Raw genomic sequence first — 24,979 nt, forward strand, 5'->3', positions numbered from 1 at the left:
AAACTAAACATGGTATGACTATTCAGTGTTTAGCTTAGCTCTGTTATGGACAGAAGTTCATAGTCTTCACATACACCAACAACAACCAGTTTAGCTTATGTCTGAAATAGGTGTGAACTAGTTCTGAACTTTTTTTTTTAATCATAGGCACCACCTGTGATAAAGGAGAGATCTGCAGGCCCTATGAAATTTTTAAAGATTGGTAAGCACGGTAATTATATTATCAATGTGTAGAATTTTCTTACTTTAGTGCTTGAATTTATATTCTCCACTTCGATATCTGCAGGCCTCCCTCTCTCACTTTTGCAGGTCTCTGTTCAAATGTCAGCTTATTAGGGAGACATCTCTGATTTCCCTTAGAATACATCAACTGGTTATTCCTCCCTCTTTATTTGATTTTTCTTCTGTGACATTCACAGAAGTACATAGTAGATACTCAGTTAAATATTTGTTTTTAAAATACATATTTGATAAATATTTGAATAAATATTATTTTGAATAAATATTCATGGATATATACAAGTTTTTTCCGTATATCAATGACTCATATAGTTGAAATACCTGCAGCTGCCAGTTTGGAGGCCATTAGAATAATCCAGGTAAGAGAGAAGGTGGCTTGGACCTGGGTGGTAGCAGTGGTTCAGAATTCTATCTTCTTAAGATAATGGTCATTTTACTTGCTTCTAATTTTTGTAACTCTGTTTCTCCTACCTGAGTAGAATGGCTAGTACCTTCAGTACAACATAAAATGGTAATACTGAAAGCAGACACCCTTGTCTGCTCCTGACATTAGTGAGGATGCTTCTAGTGCTTCCACCTAAGCATGAAGTTGACTTTTAGATTTAAATAGATACATTTTATGAAGTTATGATCTATTCCTCTTACCAAGGTGTGTTTTTTACAAATCAAGGATGGATGTTGAGTTTTATCACATGCTTTTTAAGCATTTATGAAAATTACAAAGTGTTCCTCTTTTGCTCTTTAAAGATTTAGTGGAATAATCCTGAAAAAAAAAATTTCTGCCTGCCTGGTGCATTTTGACAACTTTCTCTTTTTTTTTCTTGTGTTAATTTATCTGTTTAGATTTTCACCTGAACTTAATTTAAAATTTTGTTAAAAAATAATCATTTCATCCATTAGGTATATTTTATTTGCAGAGCTAAACAATGTAATCTCTTGATTGTTAGAATTACCTTTACAAGTTTGGAACTTAAGTTAACCTCAGTAACTCTTACCAGCCTACCAAACAATACATAAGCTTCCTAACTCTTTGGTCACTTTTTTATCTTGCATGCATTTGTGTTAGATATTTTAGTTCTGCCTTTTACTTTTATCTCCAAATTAGACATTATCATTACTGCTTTATACAGTTAGTATTTATATAGATTTACTCACATGTTTACCAATTTCTTTTTTCATTCATTTTCTTTGTCTCCAGCCTTCTTTCTGGTATCATTTTCCTACTTTCCTAAGTACATATTTTTCAGCATTGTGCAGTGAAGATCTGTTAGTGGTAAGCCCTCTTAGTTTTTGTCTGTTAGAATGATGTCTTTATTTTAGTCTCATTCTTAAACGACATTCTAGTAGTGTAACTAATCTTGGTTAATATTATTTTCTTCCATTTCTATGAAAATATTTTATTGTTTCCTGATTTTGTTTCTATTGAGAAGTCAGCTGTCAGTCACATTGTCATTCTTTCTAGGCAACTTAGGTGTGTCCATGATACTTTTATAAATATTAAATATTTGCATTTTTTAATAAAGGCTATCCTTATCACTATAATTGCACACACACACACACTTAATAGTCTATTGCTTTAGAGCCTGAGTCTGCAAACACTTTGTTTAACAAGTGAGACAGTAAGTACTCTAGGCTTTGCAACCCATGAGATCTCCGGTGGCTACCTGACTCGTGTTATAGCATAAAAATCAGCCATAGATAATATGTGAGCAAATGGGTGTGCCTGTATTTTAGTAAACTTTATCTACAAAAACAGGAGGTGTGTTTGATTTAGTCAGTGGTCCGTATTTGTTGACCCTTGCCTTGGACAGTATATTCTGAGTGATGATTAAATTAATATATGCTAGGAATGAGCAGATGGATATATTTATCTGCTTTTGACTCAGCTATAAAAATATGAAGAAGTAGCAAATTTTTCTTTTCTTTTCCTTCCTTTCTCAATGTTTGTTATTTATACCATTTCCACCTTATGACGATTGATGGAATTTACATTCTATTCTGTCACCCTAATATTTGTTGATCAGGGGACTTGTTGAAGGTCACACAGCCATAAGTGGTGAGGCTAGCATGTGAGCTTAGATAGCCTGTGTTGTCAACAACTACATCATGCTGCCATATTTTTCTGAAGCTTGGATAATCTTGATGCTAAACCTAACAAGATTATATAATGGGGAGTGGGAGGAGCTGAATCATTTATAAACGTGAATGGGAAAATGTCAAATAATACTGCAAGCTAAATTCTCTGTATTTTTTAATGTTGTCCAGCATTACCATGGTTAATTAAATTTTAGGAACCGAATTTGACTAAATATATCAGTCCAGTAAGATCAATTAAAACAATTTTTTTTATCCCATAAAAGACCAAGAGATTCATTAATCTACCCATTTCTAAACAAAACAGTTAAAAATGTAGGAATAGAAGGATAACTTCTCATTGTGAAAATGGGTATCTTTAATAACCAGTATTGCATTAAATGGAGAAATATTGGAAATTAGAAACATAACCAGGATGGTTGTCTTTATTATTGTTATTATATTTTCACTTAACATTGTTCTGAAAGTTGAGGCCAGTGAAGTTAGAAATAAAATGATAGATATAGCTAACTGGAAAGGAAGAAATAAAATTAAAATTGGTTCTTCCACTGCCTTATTTTATTTAATTTTTTCATTTTTCGGTTTTATTAGGTAGAACTGTTACAGTTTGACTGCACATGTACAATATATTGCATGTAAATACATATATAAAATATACGCACATATTTTTTAAATTTACATATATGTACTGTTCATTGTTTCTAAGAAGGTTTAGAGCTTTAGCTTTTTAAACTTACATAGTTATCAAAGGAATAAAGCCAACCACAAAATAAGAATTAATTCAAAAAGATACATACACCCTGCTATTAACAGCAACATTATTTATAATTGCCAAGATATGGAAACATCCTAAATGCACATCAATAGATGAATAAAGAAGATGCAGCATATATATGTAATGGAATACAACTCACCCACAAAAAAGGATACCTTGCCATTCATGGCCCTTCATTCATTTTCCTTTTTTTTCACTTCAAAAACCAGAATTTTTTAACTCATATAAACATTCCCTGTCAAAATACTCACGACATTTTTCACAGAACTAGAACAAACAATTCCAAAATTTATATGGAACTGTAAGAGACCCCCAAACTGCCAAAGCAATCTTCTGTAGGACTTTTTTTTTTCTCTTTCTTCTTTTTGTTCTCTTTTCTTATGGTTTGATGACTAGAGAACTCAGTAAATATTAGCTATTAGTTCTGGAGAAATTCATCTGAGTTAATTGTTTCTAACCATTATCAATTTTTTAATCACTACTAATATTTAAAATTTTAGGGGGAGGGTGTTCTTTAATTCATCTAGCTTGGGGCCTGGCACTATCTCCTGCTTGCTATTGGATACAATGATTAACAATGCCATATGTGGGGAGTATTCTCCCAAAAAGAATCAAGGTAATAATTTCTTTTAAATAGTAGGAAGGCAAGGCATTACACAAGAAAGAGTAGTGTCCACTACAAGTCTAGAAAGAGAGGGTTCATAGATGTGAATGCATAAAAAAGAAAAAAATACCTTAAGAGATAGAAAAGTAAAGTCCCTGTGTGTTCCCAGGGCGGTACTTTACCCCTGAGGAGACAAGAAGCCACAGGGGGTAGTCAGTTGTCTAGTTTGGTCAGAGGAGAGACTGCACAGCAGTGGTCAGTATGAAACTGATAAAGGAGGGGGTTAGGGCCAGATAAAGGAAGGCCTTGAACGTCACTTAGGGTTTTTGAAATTTAGTTTACAGGAAATTGAGAGACCAAATTGAAAACTGAAAAATCTAAGGAGAAAACTATGTACTTGTGTAGAGTTTTGAAGCATGTAATATAACCCACCTTGCCAAATGTCCTTAGCTTTCTTGTATTTCCAGTAACTAACCTCTTTGAAAATGTTCTAGGTCAAAGTTTTCCCATGATATTTCAAATCAACAGATCATTTGTGTAAGGTTAAAATTACATTTGACAATAATGGGAGAAAAATATACAGGCACATGACAAAAACAGCTCCAAAAACAACGTTTTGTCTTTTCTTGTGAAAGAGCACAGTACCTTGAATGTCTTTTGTAAGGTTCCAAAACTATCTCAAATTACTAAAAGGAAAAAAAAATAAGATCAGTTATCATGTTAAATGTTACTTAATTTAATAAAACACATTAATGGAAAAAACAAATAGTTCAGTTCAAATGTAAAAGTATATACACTGTTATGGAATACTCACAGTTCTTTAAAAAAAATCACTGATTTTGAAAATGTGATAATGGATCTAGCAGTGATCATTAATGGCTAGTGAAGTATGTAGGTGAAAATCTTTTATAGCAGATGGATCAGTCTGACAACACTGAACCCACTGATCATTCTTAACATCACAAAAAAGTAGACAGTAGAGACATCCTGGGCTTCCTCATATGACGCAGTTATGAAGGACACCATCATCTAGCAAGTCTTCTTGCTCCCCCAAATCAAACCTAACCTACATCTGGTCAAGCCTCTAGGTCTGACTTTCCATAGGAAATACAAGGAACAGAAGAATGAATTAAATGGCACCACCAGGATACAATCTGCAAACTCTACAATGTGGAAAATTCTATGAGACAGTAAGTAGTCTGTTAAAAAAAAAAAGTATGTGAAAATGTTTTTTCACACATAATAGCAAGATGGAGAAAAAATGATAAAAAGGGAACTATATTCTGATAGCTCAAAGTGTAACTTTTAGATTTTTTTCTAAGCAAATTCAAATGAGACCAGTGTTTGAGGTTTAAAGCCCTCATATTGGCCTCTTGTTGATCACTGAGAGAGAAAGAATCTTAGAGGACCCCCTGTTGCTAAATTGTGAAATCCTGTACATGAGGCCAGAGAAAACGAGAATATGTCATTTTTTTCCATGTCTCTAATACTCAGAAGTATTTCTTTCAGAAAACTGGGGAGAAGGGGGCAGGAAATAAAGCTCTGTGTGCCTAGCTCCTGATAAGCCTTCTCAGACTCTGAAAGAGAATAACTCCCTGTGGACTAAGAGGCATCTCTGGTCAGCCTGGGCCTTGGAGAATATCTTGGCTTTGTCACTTTCCAGAGAGCTGTTTGCCTAAATTAGTAAAGAAGTTGCACCATGTATGTGTTTTCCATCCCATTCCTCTGACCTCATCCACTTAGATCTCAGATCTGCAAAGCAAATTTAATACAGTTACTGATGCTCTTGGACTCAGGTTCAAAAACCTCTGGGATGAGTTGCCATACCTGTGTACCACTCCTGCCTCACCCCAGAATCAACCATTTTTCCACTCTGTGGATTACAATGAATGGTGAGAATACTAAGATAATATTGGGAGATGGGTATAACTGACTGCTTGTTACTCTCACCCAGGCCTCTCATTATGGCTGCAGTTCTCCCAGAACACTAGTATTTTGCTGTGCTTTTCTCTGAGGTTTTCTCTCCCTTCTTCCCCTCAGACTGAATTGTATCCACTCTATAGGAACTGTAAATGTGTTAGAAGTATAATGTAGCTAATAGAAATAAAGGATGCAGTGCCCTCTCTCTAAGATCCCCCTTCCTGAGGGAGTTTCTCACTGCTGGTCAAAGACAACAGGATAACAGGGTAGAGGGATAGTATTATGGGTAGCAAGTAGAGGAACAAAGCCTTAAAAGAATGGTTCTTTTTCGTATTCTTTTTTCTTTGGATTTACTTTTTTTTTTTTTCCTTTGCAACTCCAAGGTGACTGGTTGAATAAGAAAGAACTAGGATCTTCTCACTCTTGTAAAGGTGAGCTTCCCTCCTGAAATGCCCTAGTCAAGGCTTCATGAAACAGAAGGCAGGGTGAGAGTGAGCATGCCATTTAGACTTACCAATAGGGGAGGTGAATAATCTTCAAAGGGAGAGCAAGGTGGCATGACTTCTTTCTGGGAGAATAGCGAGCCCTTAGATACTGAGAATATGGGGTTCACTTAATAAAAAACAAGGTGGGTGAACAGTTTGGAAAGAAAGGTTATGAGTTGGATCCCATGTATGTTGATTTTATTAATCTTTTTGCTGGACATAAATTTGCTTTCTGGCTCCCAGTAATCTTCTCATTGACAATATCCATCCTAACTCACTCCCTTCCTCTGGAGTTATCATTGTCCATGCCCCCAACTTCCCCTCACATCCATTAATGAAGCCAGAATGTAGTCCCATGATTTGGATGGGAGCAGCCATTCTCTTACTTGACTTTATCTCCTTTACTTTGGTGATTTAATAAGGAAGAGCACTTGACTCAGCTGGACCTGTTGTAGTATCTACAATGACTGGAATTGGCATTGGCACATGACCTAGGCTAAGCCTATGAAATGCCTTCCCTTAGATTTTTCACAGTTGAGTTACAGGCTAATGCCATTTTCTTTCTGATCAACAAGCTGTGTTGATGGCTACCCAGATCTGCAGACAAGATTTCCATCCTTTTGGAGAAACTAAACCAAGAAAATGAAGTTAACAATCAAACAGAGAAAAGGCAGCAAGAATGTGATCTTGATAGTATTTGATTTCCTGGTTCCATCTGCTCTGGTGGCAAACCCTCTTTTTGCTCTCCCTCTGTTTGGCTACAAAAGCCTATAAATTCCCCTTTGAACTAAGCAAGCTTAAGATATATTTCTGTTACCAGAAACCAGACAGCCCTAAAACAAAATTGAAGGGATCACAACCACCAGATTGTTTATGTATCCATGCCCCAACAGCAACCCAACTAGAAAGTGTTATAGAAATTTTTTTTTCCTAAAACCATCTTCTCTAAAAAAAAGTCATTGTAGTAATTGAAAATTGTTTATTCTAGTGGTTTGCTATATGACAATGGTATAATTCATTAGTTTTCCAATGACTGGTTGGCAACATTGGCTCCAAATTTTTCAGAGTCCAAATGTATGCATTAATTCAGTAAAGATATGTGAATAAACATCCAACATTATTGGTTCATTTTTAAAAGAAGTCATCTCTTAACCAGGTTCTGTCATTACATTTGTCCTTAGTCCCAGTTATATATAGTTGTGTCATGAACTCTGATTTGACTTGGTATGTAAAATAAAATATTATATTTCTAAAAGTGGCAAAGGCATATTCTTGGACTTGTGTTGATGGCTAACCTTTTGGTTTGTGGCTATTTTTTCTGTCTCCAAAGTTGGTGCCTTATCAATAGTTAAATGCCAAATTATTGGCAGCACATTGTAAATACATACATATATTCTTCCAAGTCGTTCATTTTAAATCTTGTTTTTCCCTGCCCAATCTGAGAAGTAACTAAGATTTACTTGAAATTTACTTAATTTATGCTATTATGTAACATAATAATTTCAGTTATACAAAATGAATGAACCAGGAAGAAAATGACTGGTTCATCCTTAATGTTATAAAACAACTAATATCTAGGAGAAGAGAGATTTTTAATAAGCACTATATAAAGCTTTCAAGTTATCAGACAAACAGAAAAGATCTATATCTCCTTCTGAAAGACAACATGGTTTAGAAAGTGAAATAATCATTTCCTTTGAAAGAATCCTATTTAACCACACAGTTTTTAGTAAGGGAGCAAAGCAGGCAGTAAATTGGTGGGTTTCAGGTATCTCTGTGTCCTACAGCTCAAATGCTATCACGATCATAATTAATTTGTAAATGATCTCATGTTTATGAATTGAGAATTACTTAATATGTCATATCTAGGAGTTTTCCAAGAAAAAAAAAAGTTTAACAGGATAACAAGTGCTATTTTAAAAAAAGACTTCTGCGGCAAAACAAATTTGAGAAGCACTGATTAACAAGGATAAAGTGGTTTCTTTACTGCAGGGCTTCTCTGAATCTTTAAGGTGGTAATGTGTATTGTGAATCTCCACCATAGAGATAACATTTTCCATATGTATTTTAGTATGGGGCTCTTTGAGTAGAGTATGTTGTGAAGTTAGAATTCCTTAATATATGCTTTAAGTGATTTATTCAACCTCTGTGTTAATTCCCTACTAATATCTGTGGCAAGAATTAGAAATATTAATAACTGAGTAACTTAAGGCAGTCAAGCTTTCTAGCAGAAGGAAAGACCTGCCTTCCTCTGTCTTTGGTTAATGAGGTAATAATAATGAGCAGTACCTATAACACTGAACACTGATGAGATGAAGGAAATCATCTTTTACACCAATAACAAAAGCATATTTTGCCTTGAACAGGTGAGAAAAGCAGGAAATTGGTGGTTCCAAGTATCACTGATACTCTACAGCTCACATCTGCAAACTGCCAGCCACAAGCCTACATCTGTTTTACCTGCAAGAGCTCCTAAAGGTGAATTGTCTTTGTGGGTTATACTCTTTCAAATTGTCCCCCCAAAACACTTGCCCACAGTTTGGGGCCTATTTGTCCTTTCAGGTTACCAGCTTGCAGGTTAATCTGGCACATGTTTAAATAAGAATTACTATGATAGCAATGTTTCTCTTCATTTAATTTGTAGTTTGAGTTGTGTCCCCTGGATATATATATGCTCATGTATATTTCTTATAAATGCTAATCAAAACTGAGAGTGGTTATTCTCACAATGCCTGCTCTGCATTCTTGGAAGTAGTTGGTAATGATGACAAAAGGTTAGGATCCATTCATGTATAATGGTTTCTTTTTAAAACATCAGCTAGATTTTTATCCATCATAGACAAGTTTCAAGTCATGTGCATTTGCTAAACAATTTGTTAATACAAAAGGCAATTAAGCAAAACCACCAACCATACACATGGCTGTAAGATTTTAACCTAAAATGAAATTCATATCATTTATTTATATGTAACAACAAATGACCACTATAGACACTTGAAATCATTTATTCAAGGCATTTTTACATAATCTTGCAATCATACTATAGGCATATAATAAAAAGAATGTGAGAGTATAAAGAAGAATATAAAGCCAGTGTCTGGGCATTTAAAATAAGAGCTCTTCAAAAAAGTTAAAAATGTTTTACAACTAGAATTCCTGAAAAAATTTGGGAGAAACTAACACTTCATTAAAAACATTACAATACCAAATCACATGTTACTTAGTTCATAGCAAGCAGTTATATATTAAATGTATATATCCTATGAGCTAAGACTTAACACATTTTACATTCAAGTTGAAATAGTTCAGCACCATTTTGGCTAGAAGGATAAATGAAATGCTTTAAGTGTTCAAAAGTGGCCCAGGGCTTTTGGTAGCTGGGAATGAATATAGCTATTGATTGAATACATTGATTGTGAATATGAATTCTAAACAAAAAATATAGAAAAAGGTAATTTTTACTTATCAATTATTATACTGTTAGTATCAAAACAACTTATTTTCAAAACAAAATCTCTTCTGGCCAGAAATTCAATATTTTAACACCATTTGGTAAGATAGATTCTTAGTGCTATGATAATTTTCGTGAACTGCATTTCCTCTAGAATCTGAATATTGGGAATGTTTATGAGTGTGATTATTTCCTATGAGGTTTCAAAGAGAAGAAAAATTTGTTGTTCATTATTAAAAATAATGCCTAGTGACTAATTGGATGGTAGCAGTTGTGAATAAAATTATTATGTAAAAATATAAAGATTTCCTGAAAAAAGGCAAGTTATGGATGTGTATGTTATGGTACTTTTGGGAGACTGCATCCTGACCTCAAAGGTCAAGACATCTTAGTACAGACTGTGGTCTGAATAATGAAGAACTAATATGGCATGTGGAAGGCTCACTAAGTTATCTTCCCATTGAGCCCATTTTTTCACAGTCTATTTGTTTAAAAACCAGTCTCTTCAGTACTCAACATTCTTTGTATCATTTGTACTTCTTATTTAAGAGATTTTTTATTTAGAGTTTGATAAGACTGGATTATGTTTTTACTTTATTAATGGATAAATTTTACCAGCTAATCATTATCTGTGAGTCTTGGTGGTTATTCAGAGAAGAGATCCCTTGAGGTTCAAAAATATTGAGTGTTAAATCAATACTTGTTAAGTTACTTGAGAGTGTCTGGGTGATTGGAGGGTGGGGCAGGAATATTTATATAAAGAATAAGTGAGAATCTTTAGCCTCTTAATTGAAACTAATTTTTTCCAAAATCAGCCAAACAGTATGTGTTATATTTAAAAGGCAGACATTTCAGGAACTGGAAATATAGTTTTAATTATTAATAACACATACATGCATATAACTTCATTTTTAACTTATTTTTAATAAAATATGATCATGAAAATCAAGAGTGCTTAAAATAGATATTTTTTAGACATGTAATTATTACATGAAGAATGAAATGAGGTGAACCTAATGGGTGGTAATGATGTTTTGAATACTTACTGAGGTTAGGGACAGTCTTTTTCATATCCCAGTGCCTAGTATGTGAGTGTCTGGCATATATTAGGCCCTCAAATGATGATAGATGGACAGACAGATGGAAGACCCATGGAATGATAGTAAATATATCTTCTCATATGTATCCAAAGGCCATGATATTGGCAAGTTTTTAGTACAGGGGTAGGACTCTTAATGAAATGATAATCTTAAATCTGTAGATGCCAGTCTGGCTCAGTATTAATACTGACAGTAGTTTTGTTTTTTAAAAAAGCAAGTATATTAAAATATCTCTATTAGAAAAGATTACAGTTTAAGAGGATCATTCTACAATCTTAAAACTAAAAGCAATTTAAGGCAAAGAGGTACATCAGAGAAGCTATTCCATAGCTCAGATACTAGCTCAGTCAAAGTTCTGGGTTTCTATCAAGCTGTCTGTATTGTCTTTTGGTAAGTGTGTGCCCTGGTAGATGAGGATCATCTGGCCAGCTGTATCTGCCCATGATGACTGTCCATCTCTAGCCCCTCTTCCCGTGCTAGGCACTAGTGAGTGCAGAATGATTACTAGTTGTTGGTGTTGACTTTACAATTCTATGATATATAATACAGGGATGCCAACTCACTTTCCAATTCTATCTAATGTGTCCTGGCACTGGAAGTACCTTGCTTGAGATTTTAATACTAGTTAATGGAGGAAAACTTCTTAAGCATCACTAACTTAAAAGTGTAACTTGATTTCTTTCTGTACCTTTCAAATCTAGGAAAAAGAGAAATTCTCCAAATTCTGTTGTGGCACATGGTTTCACAGTTTAAAATAAAATCACAGCTGTCTCATTATGCAACACAGTCCTTGATTTTACAGAAAGTTTTTTTTTCCCTTATTCACCAACACCTCAAGTATGTAATGCTATGTGCTTTGCTAATTTGTATTACATTTCAGACACACACGAAAAAACCATGTATGACTGATTCCTAGATGACCTAGGATAGTGTTCCCATATCCATATATATTATGTCATCTATTCTAGATAATTTAAAAAGTTTTAGACTACTTCATTTTAAAGCTGAACATTTAAAAATTGTGAAAAAGTTGAAGATCCTAAAGATATTTTTCATTAACTTTTCTAAGTATTTTAGAGACAGTTGTGGTTTGGGGGACTTGTTTGTATGATTTTTATGTCAGCAAGGAAATTTTTTCGGCTAACAGTTTAATATACTTAAATGCATATTATCTCTGGATGTATCACATCTATCATCAGAATGACTTTCCCATTGACACAGTTGTCCTACGTATAGCAGTCCCTAGAATAATAATTTTAAGAATGCCGTTTACAAGGTCTCTGCCCATAGGAAAATTAAAGAGTAGAGGGGAGCATCACCAAACGTCAGACAAGAGTTGGGCAGCTCAGTTACTTAATTCATCCCAAAACAAAAGCTGACTTAAGTCAGGATGAAATTGTACACTTGACAGAAAGAAAGAGTTTATCTACTGATTTTAAAATGTAAACATAAATTTTATATAGGGATGTAAGTATCTGAATACATATATTGCAGTTTCTCTGCTATATAGTAATACTTCTTGACACCAATGGTAACATGTTTGTTCCTTCCTCAGCACCAAATGCGTCCATGTCTATTTAAACAGTAGGAGCCTCATTTCTGAAGTAATCTATGATAGGACATATATAAGCCAGTTACTATTATGGTTCACTGAAGTTTCAGAACTTTAGAAAATTCTCCGTTTAGAGTAATTTTGATTCATTCATTGAAGTATTTTTCCCTTTTGCACTATAACTTCAAAGGAGCATAAGAAATTTGAATTTTTTTTGAAAGAGCCAAGTGCGCAGTTACAGAATTGAAACACTGTGTTAATACACAAAGTAATGTGAATAAAAATATTAAAAATTTCCCAAATAATGCCGATTTAAATGTTCAAAATCCAGTTATGCACTTTGTTATAAAATAGTCCAAACAAAAATTCCTTTGTTGTTTTCTGTTCTCTCTTTAAAAATACATAAATCCTACTGAAGTTAATTTATTTTTCCCACTTCAGAACACCAGGCACTGATTTATCCATTGGGAATTTTGGCTTGCTTTCTAATACCTAGATTAAGAAAACAAAATGAGATAAGTTATTAACCTTAGATAATACCATGAGTGAGTACAGCAGACAACTTTAAAGTCAGCCTTTTAAAAAATATGTAGCAATAGTCACCTTTGTGAAATTATCTATTAATACATTATTTTCATACTGATTTGAAGAAAGTCACTATGTCAGTTGCAGAAAGTGTATGCCTGATACCTACAGACTTGATGTTTAGAGTTAAAAGTAACACCCTCTGAAATAATCCAAAGTAAAGCAGGATCTGCAGGAGCAGTGGCCTCGTTCAGCTGAGTTCACTCCATGGAGCAAGTGTGGCATGTCTGCCGAGTAGCAGGTTCACGGCCTCTGCACCATCCTGCTCTAGTCCTTTCCCAGCATGATTTTGGATGTAGAATGTTGCATCAATAGGCAGACTGGGTCAAAGCCAATAAATCAAAGAGTGTATTAATATTGTGATTATAGATCCCCATCAAATGAGAATCACTTATTTCTAAATCATAAACCATCAGTTTCCAAATGTTAATTTCTGTGAGAAGAAAACTTAATCATGGTATCTTAGAACTGAACTGAGCCACAGAGTCACCTGGTTCATATGTTTTGTTTACAATGAGGAAAATGAGGGAGAGAGAATACATCAAAGGCACACTTTCTTACTGGGTGGTTTTTACACACCAATAGAATGCTATCAGATACTTGATTAGCATGAAAAACAGTCAGTAAACTAAAGATGCTCTGTCTTTAGGAGTTAAAAAAAAAAAAAGTACAGTAATGTTACCAAGGGAAGCACACACACCCTGCTGCTTACAGAGCCACGGACTGACCACATGGCTTTAGGCACGATACACTCCCTACTCAAGAAACTTCACAGACTCCCCATGGCCTCCAGGATGAAGTTCCAACTTTTTATCTTGCTCTTCAATGTTCTCTTTGATCTGGTCATAACTTTTCCATCCTTTTTGCCCATATCTTAACTCCATGAAAATTACGCCTTAGCCAGACTAGAAGACTTGCTTTTTGAAACATGCCCTGCAATTTCTTCTTGCCATGCAGTTGCTGGTGTGTTGACTCCTCCCAACGAGCCCTTCCTTAACTCTCCCCAGTGCAGTCCTCCTCAGCCCTCGAGGCTTAAATGCTGTCCTAAAGCCACTCCTGGATCACAGCCAGAGGAAATCTCTCCTTCCTTTGAAGTCTGATCCCTAGCAAGGGAGGCCGGAAGTGAAAGTGAAAATATAAGAAGCTGGCACCACTCTCTGGAAAGATGAAGGTTTCTTTCTTAAATAAGTCAAGGTTTCTGTACTCCCCATTATTTTCACTCATAGGTAAGTGTGAGCTTGTTATTTTATTACAAACACTAACTATGGGTCCTTTCACTTTCTCATATTTTCATCTGATCAGTATTTCTCATTAAAATTTTATATCAACCATTCTTGAATTTTTATAGTCAGTAATAACTGGTTAAAAAAAATGAGACTCTATACTGGAACAAAAATAACAATTTTTATTTGTTCTACATATCTGGCAATATCCAATTCAATGGATTCTACTGATGAAAAGCAAGACACATTCTATGCAGTGATAGAATCACCTCTCCAGACCTTTTCCTCATAGGAGGCAGGAGTTATACCTGGGAGTCACCTAGCTTATCTTAGCAGAGGTCCTCCTGTTTCAACTGCATTTTACTATACCCTCTCCATGGAATTTTCATATTGTATCAAAAAACAGAGTGCCAACAAATAAATGAACAAAGAATGAATGAATAAATTAAGGAATTATGAAAATTAAGAAAAATTAATTATTCCATGTATTTTAAATTATTTTAGCTTAAGTTACACTGCTCTTCTGGGGATTTTCAGTTTTACTGTGATCAGCCATAAACTCAGTCAAGTTTTCTGGATTGCAGGCATGTTCAGAAGAATATGTTTGATAACCTTTCAGTGCCACACCTTGGCTATCATAGACTACTGTCTCTAATGCTGTCATGACACTCGAAAAGCACAGGCTTTGCTTCTCTACGAAGTAAGGAAAGGCTCCCCTCCAAGGTGAATGCAGCCCAGGCCACGTGGCTCTGTGCATGGAGGATGGGCTGCTGTAAGTTCCACCTTTCCCCTGGCTGGCAGCTCCAGTAGTGGGCAAAACAACATGCACAAGCAGGTAAGTTTATATCGCCTGGGGGAAGCCCGCAAACTACAAGTTCATATGCAGCAACCATTGTCCTGGTTTGTGGATCAGGGAGAAGTTTCTATTAATTTTAGGTTTCTAGTGTACACGAAACCCTTCTGCATGATCTGGAGGCATGCGTGCCTCTCCCACATCACAACAAAGCTGATGTGTGTCCACTATCACTCTAGTGGCATTCCCATCGTTAGGACAGTATCACTCACAGGTGGCATACGTAGTTAGAATCTATAACCCAGCAGCCCTAGAGCAGGCAGTGTTTAAGGGATCCGGGTGGGACAGAGACAAGCAGGCAGAACTACCCAACTTTCTTTAATTATCCTCATCAAAGCATCAACCCTGTAATATTTATGTGCTGAGATTCCTTCTACTATTTCATTCAAAGACGAATTTTAGGACTAGGAAAATTATGAAGCCACCTCCACATACCCCTCCTTTTGCAGGTATTTCCCTAGTACTTGTGGTGGTAGAACTCAGATATGTGAAATCTTGATTTCTACAGAACAAGTGATCTGACCTCATCAGTTGCACACTTTAAGGTAATGATTTTCAAACTGTACTTTGAAGAAATCTAGGAAATTCTTCAGGGCTCCTTCATGGACTATGGGGAAGAGGCAGGAAACCCAACTCTCTGGGCTCCCACAAGGTCACCCACAGTGCATGTTGCATATTTCACAGATTTGGCCACCACACAGGCTTTGGTGGGTAAACAGTGTGTTCTGTGTGTATGCCTTGTCTTAAAAACCAAGTTTTAGGGTGATAAAAACCTGAGTACACCTCCCCCATTCTCTAGCATTATCAAAAAAAAGATCAGCTCAAATTATATAACAGTTCAGACTCTACCATTTTCTACCTTTGGCCTGTTTTACAGGGAGGCTGCAGGAGTAGTAAAAACAAATGTGTATGATGCTGATTAATGAACTAAAACACGTTGTGGAGAGAATTACTTAGCTATGCAAATAGGACTCACGGTGAAATTGTGCAGCCCGAGGCATATGCATGATGTCCTGTGTAGCGAATTTCACAGCGGACAACATTGTTGGAATAGTCCGACTCAGGCACCAGGTAGCTGGGATTCACACTGACCTAGGCAACAAAAACATCATCTGTGTTTCCGATTTCATCAGCAGTGTTTACTGGTTAATTTTTTCCTATTTCCACAGGGCTAGAACGGAGGCAGTGCTTCAACTAAATCAAGCAGGGAGAGTGTGTAAGTTCACCTCTGGAGAAATTATCAAAGGAGGCTGTATACATTTTCCCCTGAAGTTCTTTCAGCTAATTTGTTTTATATTTCTAGGTTGATTTAGGAAAAAAAGTTATACATCTGGAAGATGTATAATTGCTTGCAGGACCATGATTAATTACCATTTGACTCCAGAGAAGGGGCCCATTGAATTGCAGTTGAAATAAATTATAGGTATATATTCAAAGGTCTCTACCTTTAAAATGTAGTTTCCAGGTTTTACATCTGTAATATCAATCCATTGGCAGTCTATGTCTGCATTATAGGTATCATAGCAGCCAGGACTCAACCCCTAAAACACATAAAATTCAAAAATTAAAAAGATGGTATATGGTTAGAGTATGCTAAAGAATATGCTTATTATTTACAAATTAAATTTTAAGTTAGTACTTACAAGAGTTTGACATAAAACTATACTTATATTGCATCTCCTTTGAGAAGTATATATTACTCAGCCTTATAGCACCTCCAGCTAAAAAAAATACAGGACTAATATAAGTAGTAGTACATCTCACTTCTTAAAAGTGTCATAAATCACTAGTGATAAATACAATCTTAAGTGACAAAACAGGCCTCCACCAAAATTCTTGAATAATACCGGTTCAGGAATAAAGGCCATGTAATAATCAGCTTGGCTCAAATGTCCTTTTCTCAGTGCAACTCTCCCCAATTTCTCTTCTTGGAAATTATCTTCCCATGCTCTGAATGCCCATGATACTCAGTTTGTGTATAGATTTTATGGTATTTATCCTTCTCTGCTCTATAGTAAAATCATACTATTTAAGAATATATCTAACTAGAGATTGTAAGCTCCTTAAGGAGGGAGTCTATATTGCATTTTTGAATAGCTAACATTTATGAAGTATGTAGTATGTTCCAGAATCAACTTTAAACATGTTACATATATAAATTCAGTTCTCACAACTATATGAGACAGGAGCTATTATTATCCCCATTTTACAAATGAGCACACTTTGGCACTATAAGGTCAAATAACTCACCCAAGAGTATACAGCTAGTAAGGGGCTGAGCTGGTTTTGGGTTTAGGCATTTGGGGTCCAGGGTCCCTGTTCTTAACTGCCACACCATAGTCTTCCTCATACTGTCACTGAAATATTTTGTTGTATTAAAGGGATAAACGTATGCTTCAATGAATGAATGCCACATCACTCTACCTGCTAAGATATTCACTTCAGTAAGTAAATGAGTACCTTCTACAGGCTGGGAGGAGAAAAACACCACTAAAGTATGGTCCTTAGTCTCCAGAAAGTTAGTCTGGAGAAATTTGCTCAAATTGGAGTCTGTAGGTATACTCTTGGTTCCATTAGTTCTTCATGAGAAGTTTTAACTGTTGTATTTTCATTACTAATAGTAATCAAAGTAAATAAAAAAGAACAGGCTAGAATCATTTAAACTCAATACTGCCATTTAATTTCAGTGCCCCAAATTGCTTCAGTGCTTAAGATCACCTTGGTCACCAGAGAGATAGCAGAATCATCTAAAGCATGTTCTACCAGTGCTGGTTTGCCTGTGGCTTGATTTGGGAAGGAGAGAGAAGTGTGCTCTCACACAGCACACAGTATTACAGATGGGCCAAACTCAAAAAGTACCTGTGCCACAGCAGTAAGAACCATATTCTCATTTTGGTCCATACAACTTGTGATCAGTCATTAACCATATGTTGAGTAGTAAATATATTATGAAGAATTTTCCGTTTCTGATCTCCAGCACATAATTCTAATTCTGGCACATAGTAAGTGTTATCTATTATTATTAAATAATAATAAGTGTGTGCTGTTATTATTGTTGCTACTGCTATTACCTCTGCCACCTTCATAGCACTGTAAAGGATTCATTGGATTAGGTATCTGTCTAAGACTGGTTTAAATAATGCTACAAAGCTTATCTTACCTTCAGATGAACAAAAGAGCTTTAAAGAATTCTGAAATTAGACCTCTACCTTATTCAGATTGCAGAATTTAATTATAAGCATTGATTATTTGAACTAGCAAACAAGAGCTTTTCAAGGCAGTAAGCAGAAAGGCATTTGACGTATTCAAACTTTAAAAACTTAAAAAATGTAGAACCTTAGCCAACGCTGTGTAAATTAACTCTTTGGTTTTAGCAAAACGTAACTTTACTACATAAATTAATGAGGATGATGTAACTGTTTCTAGTTTTGTGTATATTTAATATGTAAATTTATTATGTAAGAACTTACATGAAAGTATAAATATAAGGAAGTTACATCTAGTTTTATATTTGGATACATTTAAAGAATATAATACAGTTAATCTAAGTCAACACTGGGGCTCTGTAAGTTTTTTTTTTTTCCTTTAAATGAAGCCCATCTTCAAAGAAACACAGATCTAGTGAAAATCACAACTACATAAATAACTTGTAGTGTATGACCTAGTCAATAAGGGTTAAGTGGGATAAAAATGGAGGATAATTAACAAGAAAGCTACCATATAAAGTGAAGTGGGGTCACCCTCTAGGAATTGGAGGACTCACATGCTATAAACACTTATAATATTAAATTCAAATATTTTAGCAGTGATCTGCCCAGAGTGCCTCTTTTTCTAAATGAAAAGAATAAACTCCAGGTCCCAGGTGGGTACTGAGGGATTTGGGGATCCCTGAGTGAAAAGGGAATCTTTATACACACATACGTGTAATGGTGCATTACATCTTCTTTTGCTTAAGGAACACGTGCTGTCCCAGGGCAAGAGGAATTGAATCTCTTCCCCTTCAAATTGCTATGATGTTCTAAGCTCAGAGAAAGAAGCAACAGTAACATTTAGATCACCAGAAAGCTTCCTGCCACAGCCCTGGAATTTGCTTCACAAGATGCCAACTGCTGATCCCTTTGTACCCTGAGTTATGTACATTCACTACTCCTTGCCAAGATTTCCACTGGAGTAAAATTATAATGTCCTTTTACAAATTAGGGTTCCTTATGGAAATACTGGCACAGCTTTTAACTGACACACATTTTCCCATTATAAGACACAGGAACTGCTTAGTTCAGCACTATTTTAAAAAATCCATCCAAAGGACATCTGACATCAATTATACTGTAGGTTTAAATAAAATATGTATGCGTAGAGAAAGAAACTGTGTCCTTCTACTCTTCTTTGCATGATTAAAAGAGACATTTTTTGAAGTGCTTTTTAAAAAACTTTGTCCTTTTGCTAATCCCAATCACTATTCTATTTTTAGCTTAATAGGTGGAGGCAGGAGTAGTTTTGCACAAAATAGATACCTTTTCTACAGCTACTTAGCAATCGAGGTAAAGAATACAGAATGAGTGCAGGTACTGGAAACCATTCAGATTTTTTTCAGATAATAAACTACTGCTTTTCATTGTGGAACATAACAAGTATGCACATTGACTTTCTGTGATGATGAAATACTTTCAAAGTAATTTGGATCATCAAGCCATCACTTTCCTTTTCCCAATAATTTACCACCTAAACTAGATGACCTCGTAAATAAAATAGTTTTTAAAAAAGACAGGCAGGAGGAAAGACGATAGAAGCCGGTTTTCTCTGAAGCCTGCGGGTTCCTGATTTCAGGCCGCCGTCCTACCTGTGTGTGTGCAGTACATGCAAATCTCCTGTGGTAGCCGTAGTCACAGGAGGTGTCCTCAAGACAGAAACTTGCTTTGTGGCCTTCAGCCACTCTCCTCTGGGTGCTGGCATCAAGCAGGTCATAGTGGCTGAATTCATCCATGCTGTGGTAATGTCTAATGTCCCACACAACACAGAAGCAGTGGTCAGTAACATACAGAGAAAGCAATGAGGATTCTAGATGGCTTCCCACATTTGTTTTCACATCAAAATTGAGCTCTGGTTGATCTTCTTAGACCCAGATTCATGCCAGATATCTTTTTTCCCCAGGACAAAAATCTTTCAATATTGTAGAGCTTTAACTTTGCGACTAAGAAAAAAAGATTTTTTGAGTATTTTGCTTTCTATTATACCCTGTTTTATCTTTGTCTCTTGAAGAGAGAGACAATAAATTATCTTTGTTTAAGTGAAACTTGCCATATGTCCTCTAGTATATCTCCTTTGGCTGCAACTACTGATGTTTCATTCCAAAAAAGAAGAGTACATGACTCTTGGGAGGTTTCTGGGAAATTTTTAAAACTTGTGTTCTCACATATTTAAAATCCTTTACTTCTATGCAAAGGAGAAATAAAGGCATGTTTTATCCACCACTATTATTTAACTAGTATAAACTTTTATTAGAAATAAAATAATTCTATTTTATCAGGAAATTAGGTGCTCACATCTACTTTTCTCATTTCACTAATGTGAAGGTGCTGAGCTATTCATCTGACATAAGGAAAGAACAAGGAGAAATGGCTAAAACTGCAGAAAGTTTAAGGGCACACAAAAGGGCTCAGAAAGTTTAAGGGCACACAACAGGATCTCCTGGCAATAAACACAGAGGCAAGTTACCAAGTCAAACTATAGAATTACCTTATGTGAAAATATTTAAATTTAGGACAAAACAAGCAACTACCTTGGGCTTGGTACAGTCCTTTTAAAAGATAGAGGTAGATCCTTCTCATCTACATCTTTCTTTGAGAATGGTATCTGAATCCTTTTCATAATGTGTGGTATTTATTAGGTGCTAACTAACTATAGATAATCTTGACAGTAATCGGCTTGTTTAGAAATCTTACCCATAGTATTTTGGAATAAAATTGTAGTGAAGCCAATTGCTGTATCTTATCAACAGTATTAATAAACTGGGTTTAGAGTTCCTAGTGTAAAAGATAACAGGACACAGTAGTTGATGTGTTATCTTAAAGACAGATTTCCTTGATTATGTCAAATTACATTGAAAATTCTAAAGGTAAATAACTGCAGTTTTCTCCCTTTGTGTTAGAATCTGTCATATCAAGAATCACATGTGAAATGAAAAAGCCACTTCAAAGTACCCAAGAGGGCCATCCACTTACTGGTGACAGCTGTGCCATTCCCAGGAATATCTTGGTCGGCTTGGTAAGAAATCTGATGTCCCTTGGTTTTTCACTCTTTGGGGAAATCTTAGCAGTACCCTGTGATCATAATCTCTGACATCTGCCCTGTATGCTGAGCTGTGATTTTGAAAAAAGAAACATTATTATTTTCACAGAATGTTAACTAAAGACAAAACTACAGGCAAAACATTTCCATTTTATAATGGCGGCTACTCCCTTCCCCCAACTAGGCTTTCAGTGCCAGGGGACCAGGGCATTTTGCCTAAGTTTTTTTTTCTTAAAGAATTAACTAGCATGTAAAGTGGGGAAGTAACTCCAAACAAGTATACCCAGATTAGAGAAATAATTTAGTAACTATCTTTAAAACAATGGCATTACTGTAATATAGGGAGTACAATGGTATGAGTGATGCAAGACTCAAGAATGAAAATGATGAGCTTGGATTTCTTCTTTTAGACAGTTATAAGGGGGTCAAAGTGGAAGAAATTTACAAAGTAAATAAGCATTACTCTTTTTTGTTTCTAATATATTTTGAGTGAATATATATTCAAATCCTATTGATGACCTTATTTTACATTAAATAAAATTTTTATGTGTCCTATCAAAACATCTTTTGCTCCCTCTGCTGGTTTCCCAGCAGCAAACTCAGAGAATTCCATTCCCTAAATTGCTAAGATTTTATTTTAGGAATAATGCAAAAACAAAACTCTTGCTCATGCTCTTATTCTGGCTGAAGTAATACCAAAACAACTAATGGTGGCTTCAAACAAAAAAAGAAAACCTTGTTGGGTGCCACACTGGCAAAATGGGCCCCAGTCTTTTAAGAGGGTATTAAGTCCTTCCATTACAATATTTTTTCCATATTATTGTACAGTAATTTAATAGAACATTATTGGAAACAGTTGGCTCCAGAGTTTAAGGATCCTGGAAAAAGAATAGGTGACCTCCACTTTCCAGGAGAAGGGATTTGCTTCATTTCCCTGACTTGTGCCCCAGTTTCAAAGCCAGAAGCCACAGAAATCTTCAAAATTTTAACCCTCCATCTAGGTCAGCATGCCCAGATCACGTCCCACTTCCCAGCTCTTGTCCCACTTTGCAACATTTGTCTGCACAGAACAAGAGTGGTCAGAATCAGGCACTCAAGCAGCCCCCACAACCCCTCCCCCCGGAACCAAGACAGGGGAGCTGGGCCGAGGCGATCCCAGCTGGTACCTGGCCAAGCAGTTTTCCTCCGCAGCGCATCTCAGGTTGTACATGGCCATCTTTTGCACATACGTGGACGCCTGGATATAGTAGGGATCAGGCACCAGGTCTGGGAGACCTAAATGTCAGCAGGAGATGGGCATAACAGTGAGACAACTCAGCGGCCTCCACCCTGGCTCTGGGTCCCTCCATGTTCCTCACCCCTCAGCCTTTACCCAACCAGACTGCAGTGTTGGGCTGCGGGCAGCAGGAGAATGGGGACGCCTAGGGCTGAAGAGTAATGAGGAAAAGAAGCAGGAGGGGTCAGGCACGCGGTTTGCACCAGATTCCTGGGCTGCCTCTGCAGGCGCAGGGGGAGGGATGGGATGTGCATGGACTAAGGCCTGCCGCGCCCAGGCAGCCACGTCGGGGAGCCACAGGATTGGGGAAGGGGTGTGCGGTTGTTTCCGGTGACTTGGGGGGTGCTTACCATACTGGAAGTAGCCAGTGCCGTATCCGGGACGGTACCTGCTCCCAGGACGGGGCCTTTCGTACGTGTCGTAGTAGTTGTAATAGGGGTTGTCGTCGGTGTACTTGTAGGGGTTGTACGGGTCGTCGCCCACCATGCCATCCACGTCCACGCGGCTGGGCTGTCTCAGGTTACTGAGCGTTGGGAGCTCTCCCGGCGCCGTCTGGTTACCGGCGCGCGAGGCCTCAGCGTCGCGGGCCCCAGACGTCGAATAGCCAGCTTGGAACCAGTGGCGGGCAGCGGGCCTCGGGCGGCCGGCGGCGGCTCCAGATGAGCCAGCCGTCCGCGCCCGCGCTGCCGCCGTGCGGTTGTTGCGGAGCAGCAGGATTGGCGTGCGCAGCTGCGGGGCAGTAGCATTGGCGGCGCCCGGGGCGGTGGCGCCCGGGTCCCGTCGGCGCTGCGGCTGGTACTGAGAGCCCAAGCTCAGCAGGCTGAACACCTGCCCGTTGTTCTCCCATTGGATCCTCTGGCGCCAGGCGCCCGGAGGTGCCGGCGGCTCACGAGGGGGCTGCTGCTGGCCGGCGGCCGGCGGGGCGCCGCGCACGAGTGCGCAGAGCTGCAGCGGCCCGAGTAGAAGTGCGGTCCAGGCGAAGCGCATCGCTCCCTTTGCCGGATTGTCCCCACTCCAGAAGGACGTAGCTCGCAGAAAAGAGAAACCGGGTTCAAATCACGTGAAGGAGGGAGAAATCTTCAACCAGGGAGTCAGGCTGAGCGCGTGGTATCTCAGTCCCCACCAAGCAGTGCCAAGGGTAGGCTGCAGACCCTCTCCAGTAAAGGCGGCTGCTGGGACGTGGCACTCGCCTCTCTCCTCTTTCTCAGTCTTTCTGGGAGGCGATGGGGAGCGGCGCGGCGGCCCCGGCGAACGGGCAGTGTCTGGAGTGAAGGAAGGAGGAGAGATTTTAAACTTTCTGGCACATTTGCAAAGTTACACAAGCCGTTCTGGCCCGGCCGCCCCTCCGCTATTTGTTCACGTAATGTGATTGGAAACGTGCAAGGCGGACAGCTCCTCGCCTCTGCCCCTCCCTCCCCTCCCCGTCTTGCCCTCCTCCCCCCAGACACGTTGCACAGGGAGCGTTAAGGGGAAAGAACAAAACGGAACACACATCCTGAGACACACTCTGCTTAATCTGGGGCGAACATGCAGGAATTTCAAAAGACTCAGACAGGCTAAGGCAGCCAGGCCATGGGGCGACGCCAAAATATGCATGAAGAAAAATGCTATTAGGTCACCAGCCCTGGAGAGGCGGAAAGTCGGGAGGTGGGGAGGGTGCTGGGGGCGAGAGTCGGGGCGGGGGGATGGGGGGGCAGAGTGAGGATTGTGACTAACGTTTATCTGTAAGGAGTTAACCACACAAATTTCCCAATGCACACTCCTCGCTTTTATGGGAAGCGCCCTCAGCAAGTAAGACCCAGGATATCAAATTTTGTTTTTTCTGTGTGTAGGTAATATGAGAAATGGGTTACAAATTTATTTCCTACAATGAATATTTTAATAACCAAAAGTGAAATATTACAGGAAACAAAGCCAGCTAATGCTGAAGTGATGAATAAACCTGTCTCTCTTCAAAATGCCGGCCTGATTTGTACTTTGGATAGAAGTGGAGACCTATCTTTCATTTCCACAGTGTCTATCAGGAGGTTTCAGTAAAGGGGGCTAGAGCAAGTCTGCGTAAGAGAGCACTAAGAAGGCAGCTTCAAGTAAGCGTTTCATCTGACTTTTTTCTCTTTATGCATTAATAAAGAGGTTTGACCGGATTTAAAAAAAATTAGGTCACCATTTGTTAAATGTTGGAAAGTCAGTAAAGAATCCTATGGTGTTTGATTGATCTTCCAATCTAAACAAAGAGGTTGCTGAAGAAAAAGCCTTGGGTTTCAGATTTTGGTAAAGAGAAAGGAGTGGGAGTGGCCAGAAGAGAAGGCTGTGGATAGGAGGCAGGTAATGCTGACTGGAAAGAGATACTTAATGGGCCAGTTATCACATACCATTCAGGGTTTGGGCAGTGCTGGAAACATTTCAAAGAAAAAAAATTAACAGCTTGATCTAAAAGTATGACTCAAAACCAGGTTTGATTAACCTTTTTATTGGTCTCATCATTGGGCTATTGTCTAGATATACTTTGATATTCACTCATCAGTGTTGCTCT

The 24,979-nt window shown here is 37.6% G+C and overlaps 1 protein-coding gene and 1 long non-coding RNA gene across 3 annotated transcripts; one reads left to right on the forward strand and one right to left on the reverse strand.

The window, feature by feature from the left end:
• Positions 1-4,234: 4,234 nt before the first annotated feature.
• Positions 4,235-9,006, forward strand: LOC123613237 (uncharacterized). Its single transcript, XR_006720592.2, has 3 exons — positions 4,235-4,903; positions 6,017-6,064; positions 8,485-9,006. It is a non-coding gene; the product is annotated as an uncharacterized LOC123613237 (long non-coding RNA).
• A 101-nt stretch (positions 9,007-9,107) lies between these two features.
• On the reverse strand, positions 9,108-23,808 carry LOX (lysyl oxidase). 2 transcript variants are annotated; one of them, XM_074360544.1, is made up of 7 exons: positions 22,797-23,808; positions 22,337-22,445; positions 21,104-21,241; positions 19,723-19,879; positions 16,328-16,423; positions 15,859-15,974; positions 9,108-12,713 (listed from the first exon to the last, which is right to left on the reverse strand). In XM_074360544.1, the coding sequence occupies exons 1-7, from the start codon at positions 23,431-23,433 to the stop codon at positions 12,707-12,709; spliced, it is 1,260 nt and encodes a 419-aa protein (XP_074216645.1). In that variant the 5' UTR covers positions 23,434-23,808; the 3' UTR covers positions 9,108-12,706. The 2 variants fall into 2 exon arrangements, with proteins under 2 accessions (XP_074216645.1, XP_074216646.1); XM_074360545.1 differs by lacking the exon at positions 9,108-12,713 and having other exon boundaries at positions 15,855-15,974.
• Positions 23,809-24,979: the final 1,171 nt, after the last annotated feature.

Source organism: Camelus bactrianus, chromosome 3 (genome assembly GCF_048773025.1).
Source record: "Camelus bactrianus isolate YW-2024 breed Bactrian camel chromosome 3, ASM4877302v1, whole genome shotgun sequence".
NCBI lineage: Eukaryota > Metazoa > Chordata > Mammalia > Artiodactyla > Camelidae > Camelus > Camelus bactrianus.

Coding starts and splice junctions, on each gene's coding strand:
- LOX (XM_074360544.1), bottom strand. CDS start 23,433: ATGCGCTTCGCCTGGACCGCACTTCTACTCGGGCCGCTGCAGCTCTGC. Junction 21,242..22,336: donor GAGGAAAACTGCTTGGCCAG/GTACCAGCTGGG, acceptor TCAAAATCACAG/CTCAGCATACAGGGCAGATG. Junction 15,975..16,327: donor CTGGAAACTACATTTTAAAG/GTAGAGACCTTT, acceptor TTTGTTGCCTAG/GTCAGTGTGAATCCCAGCTA.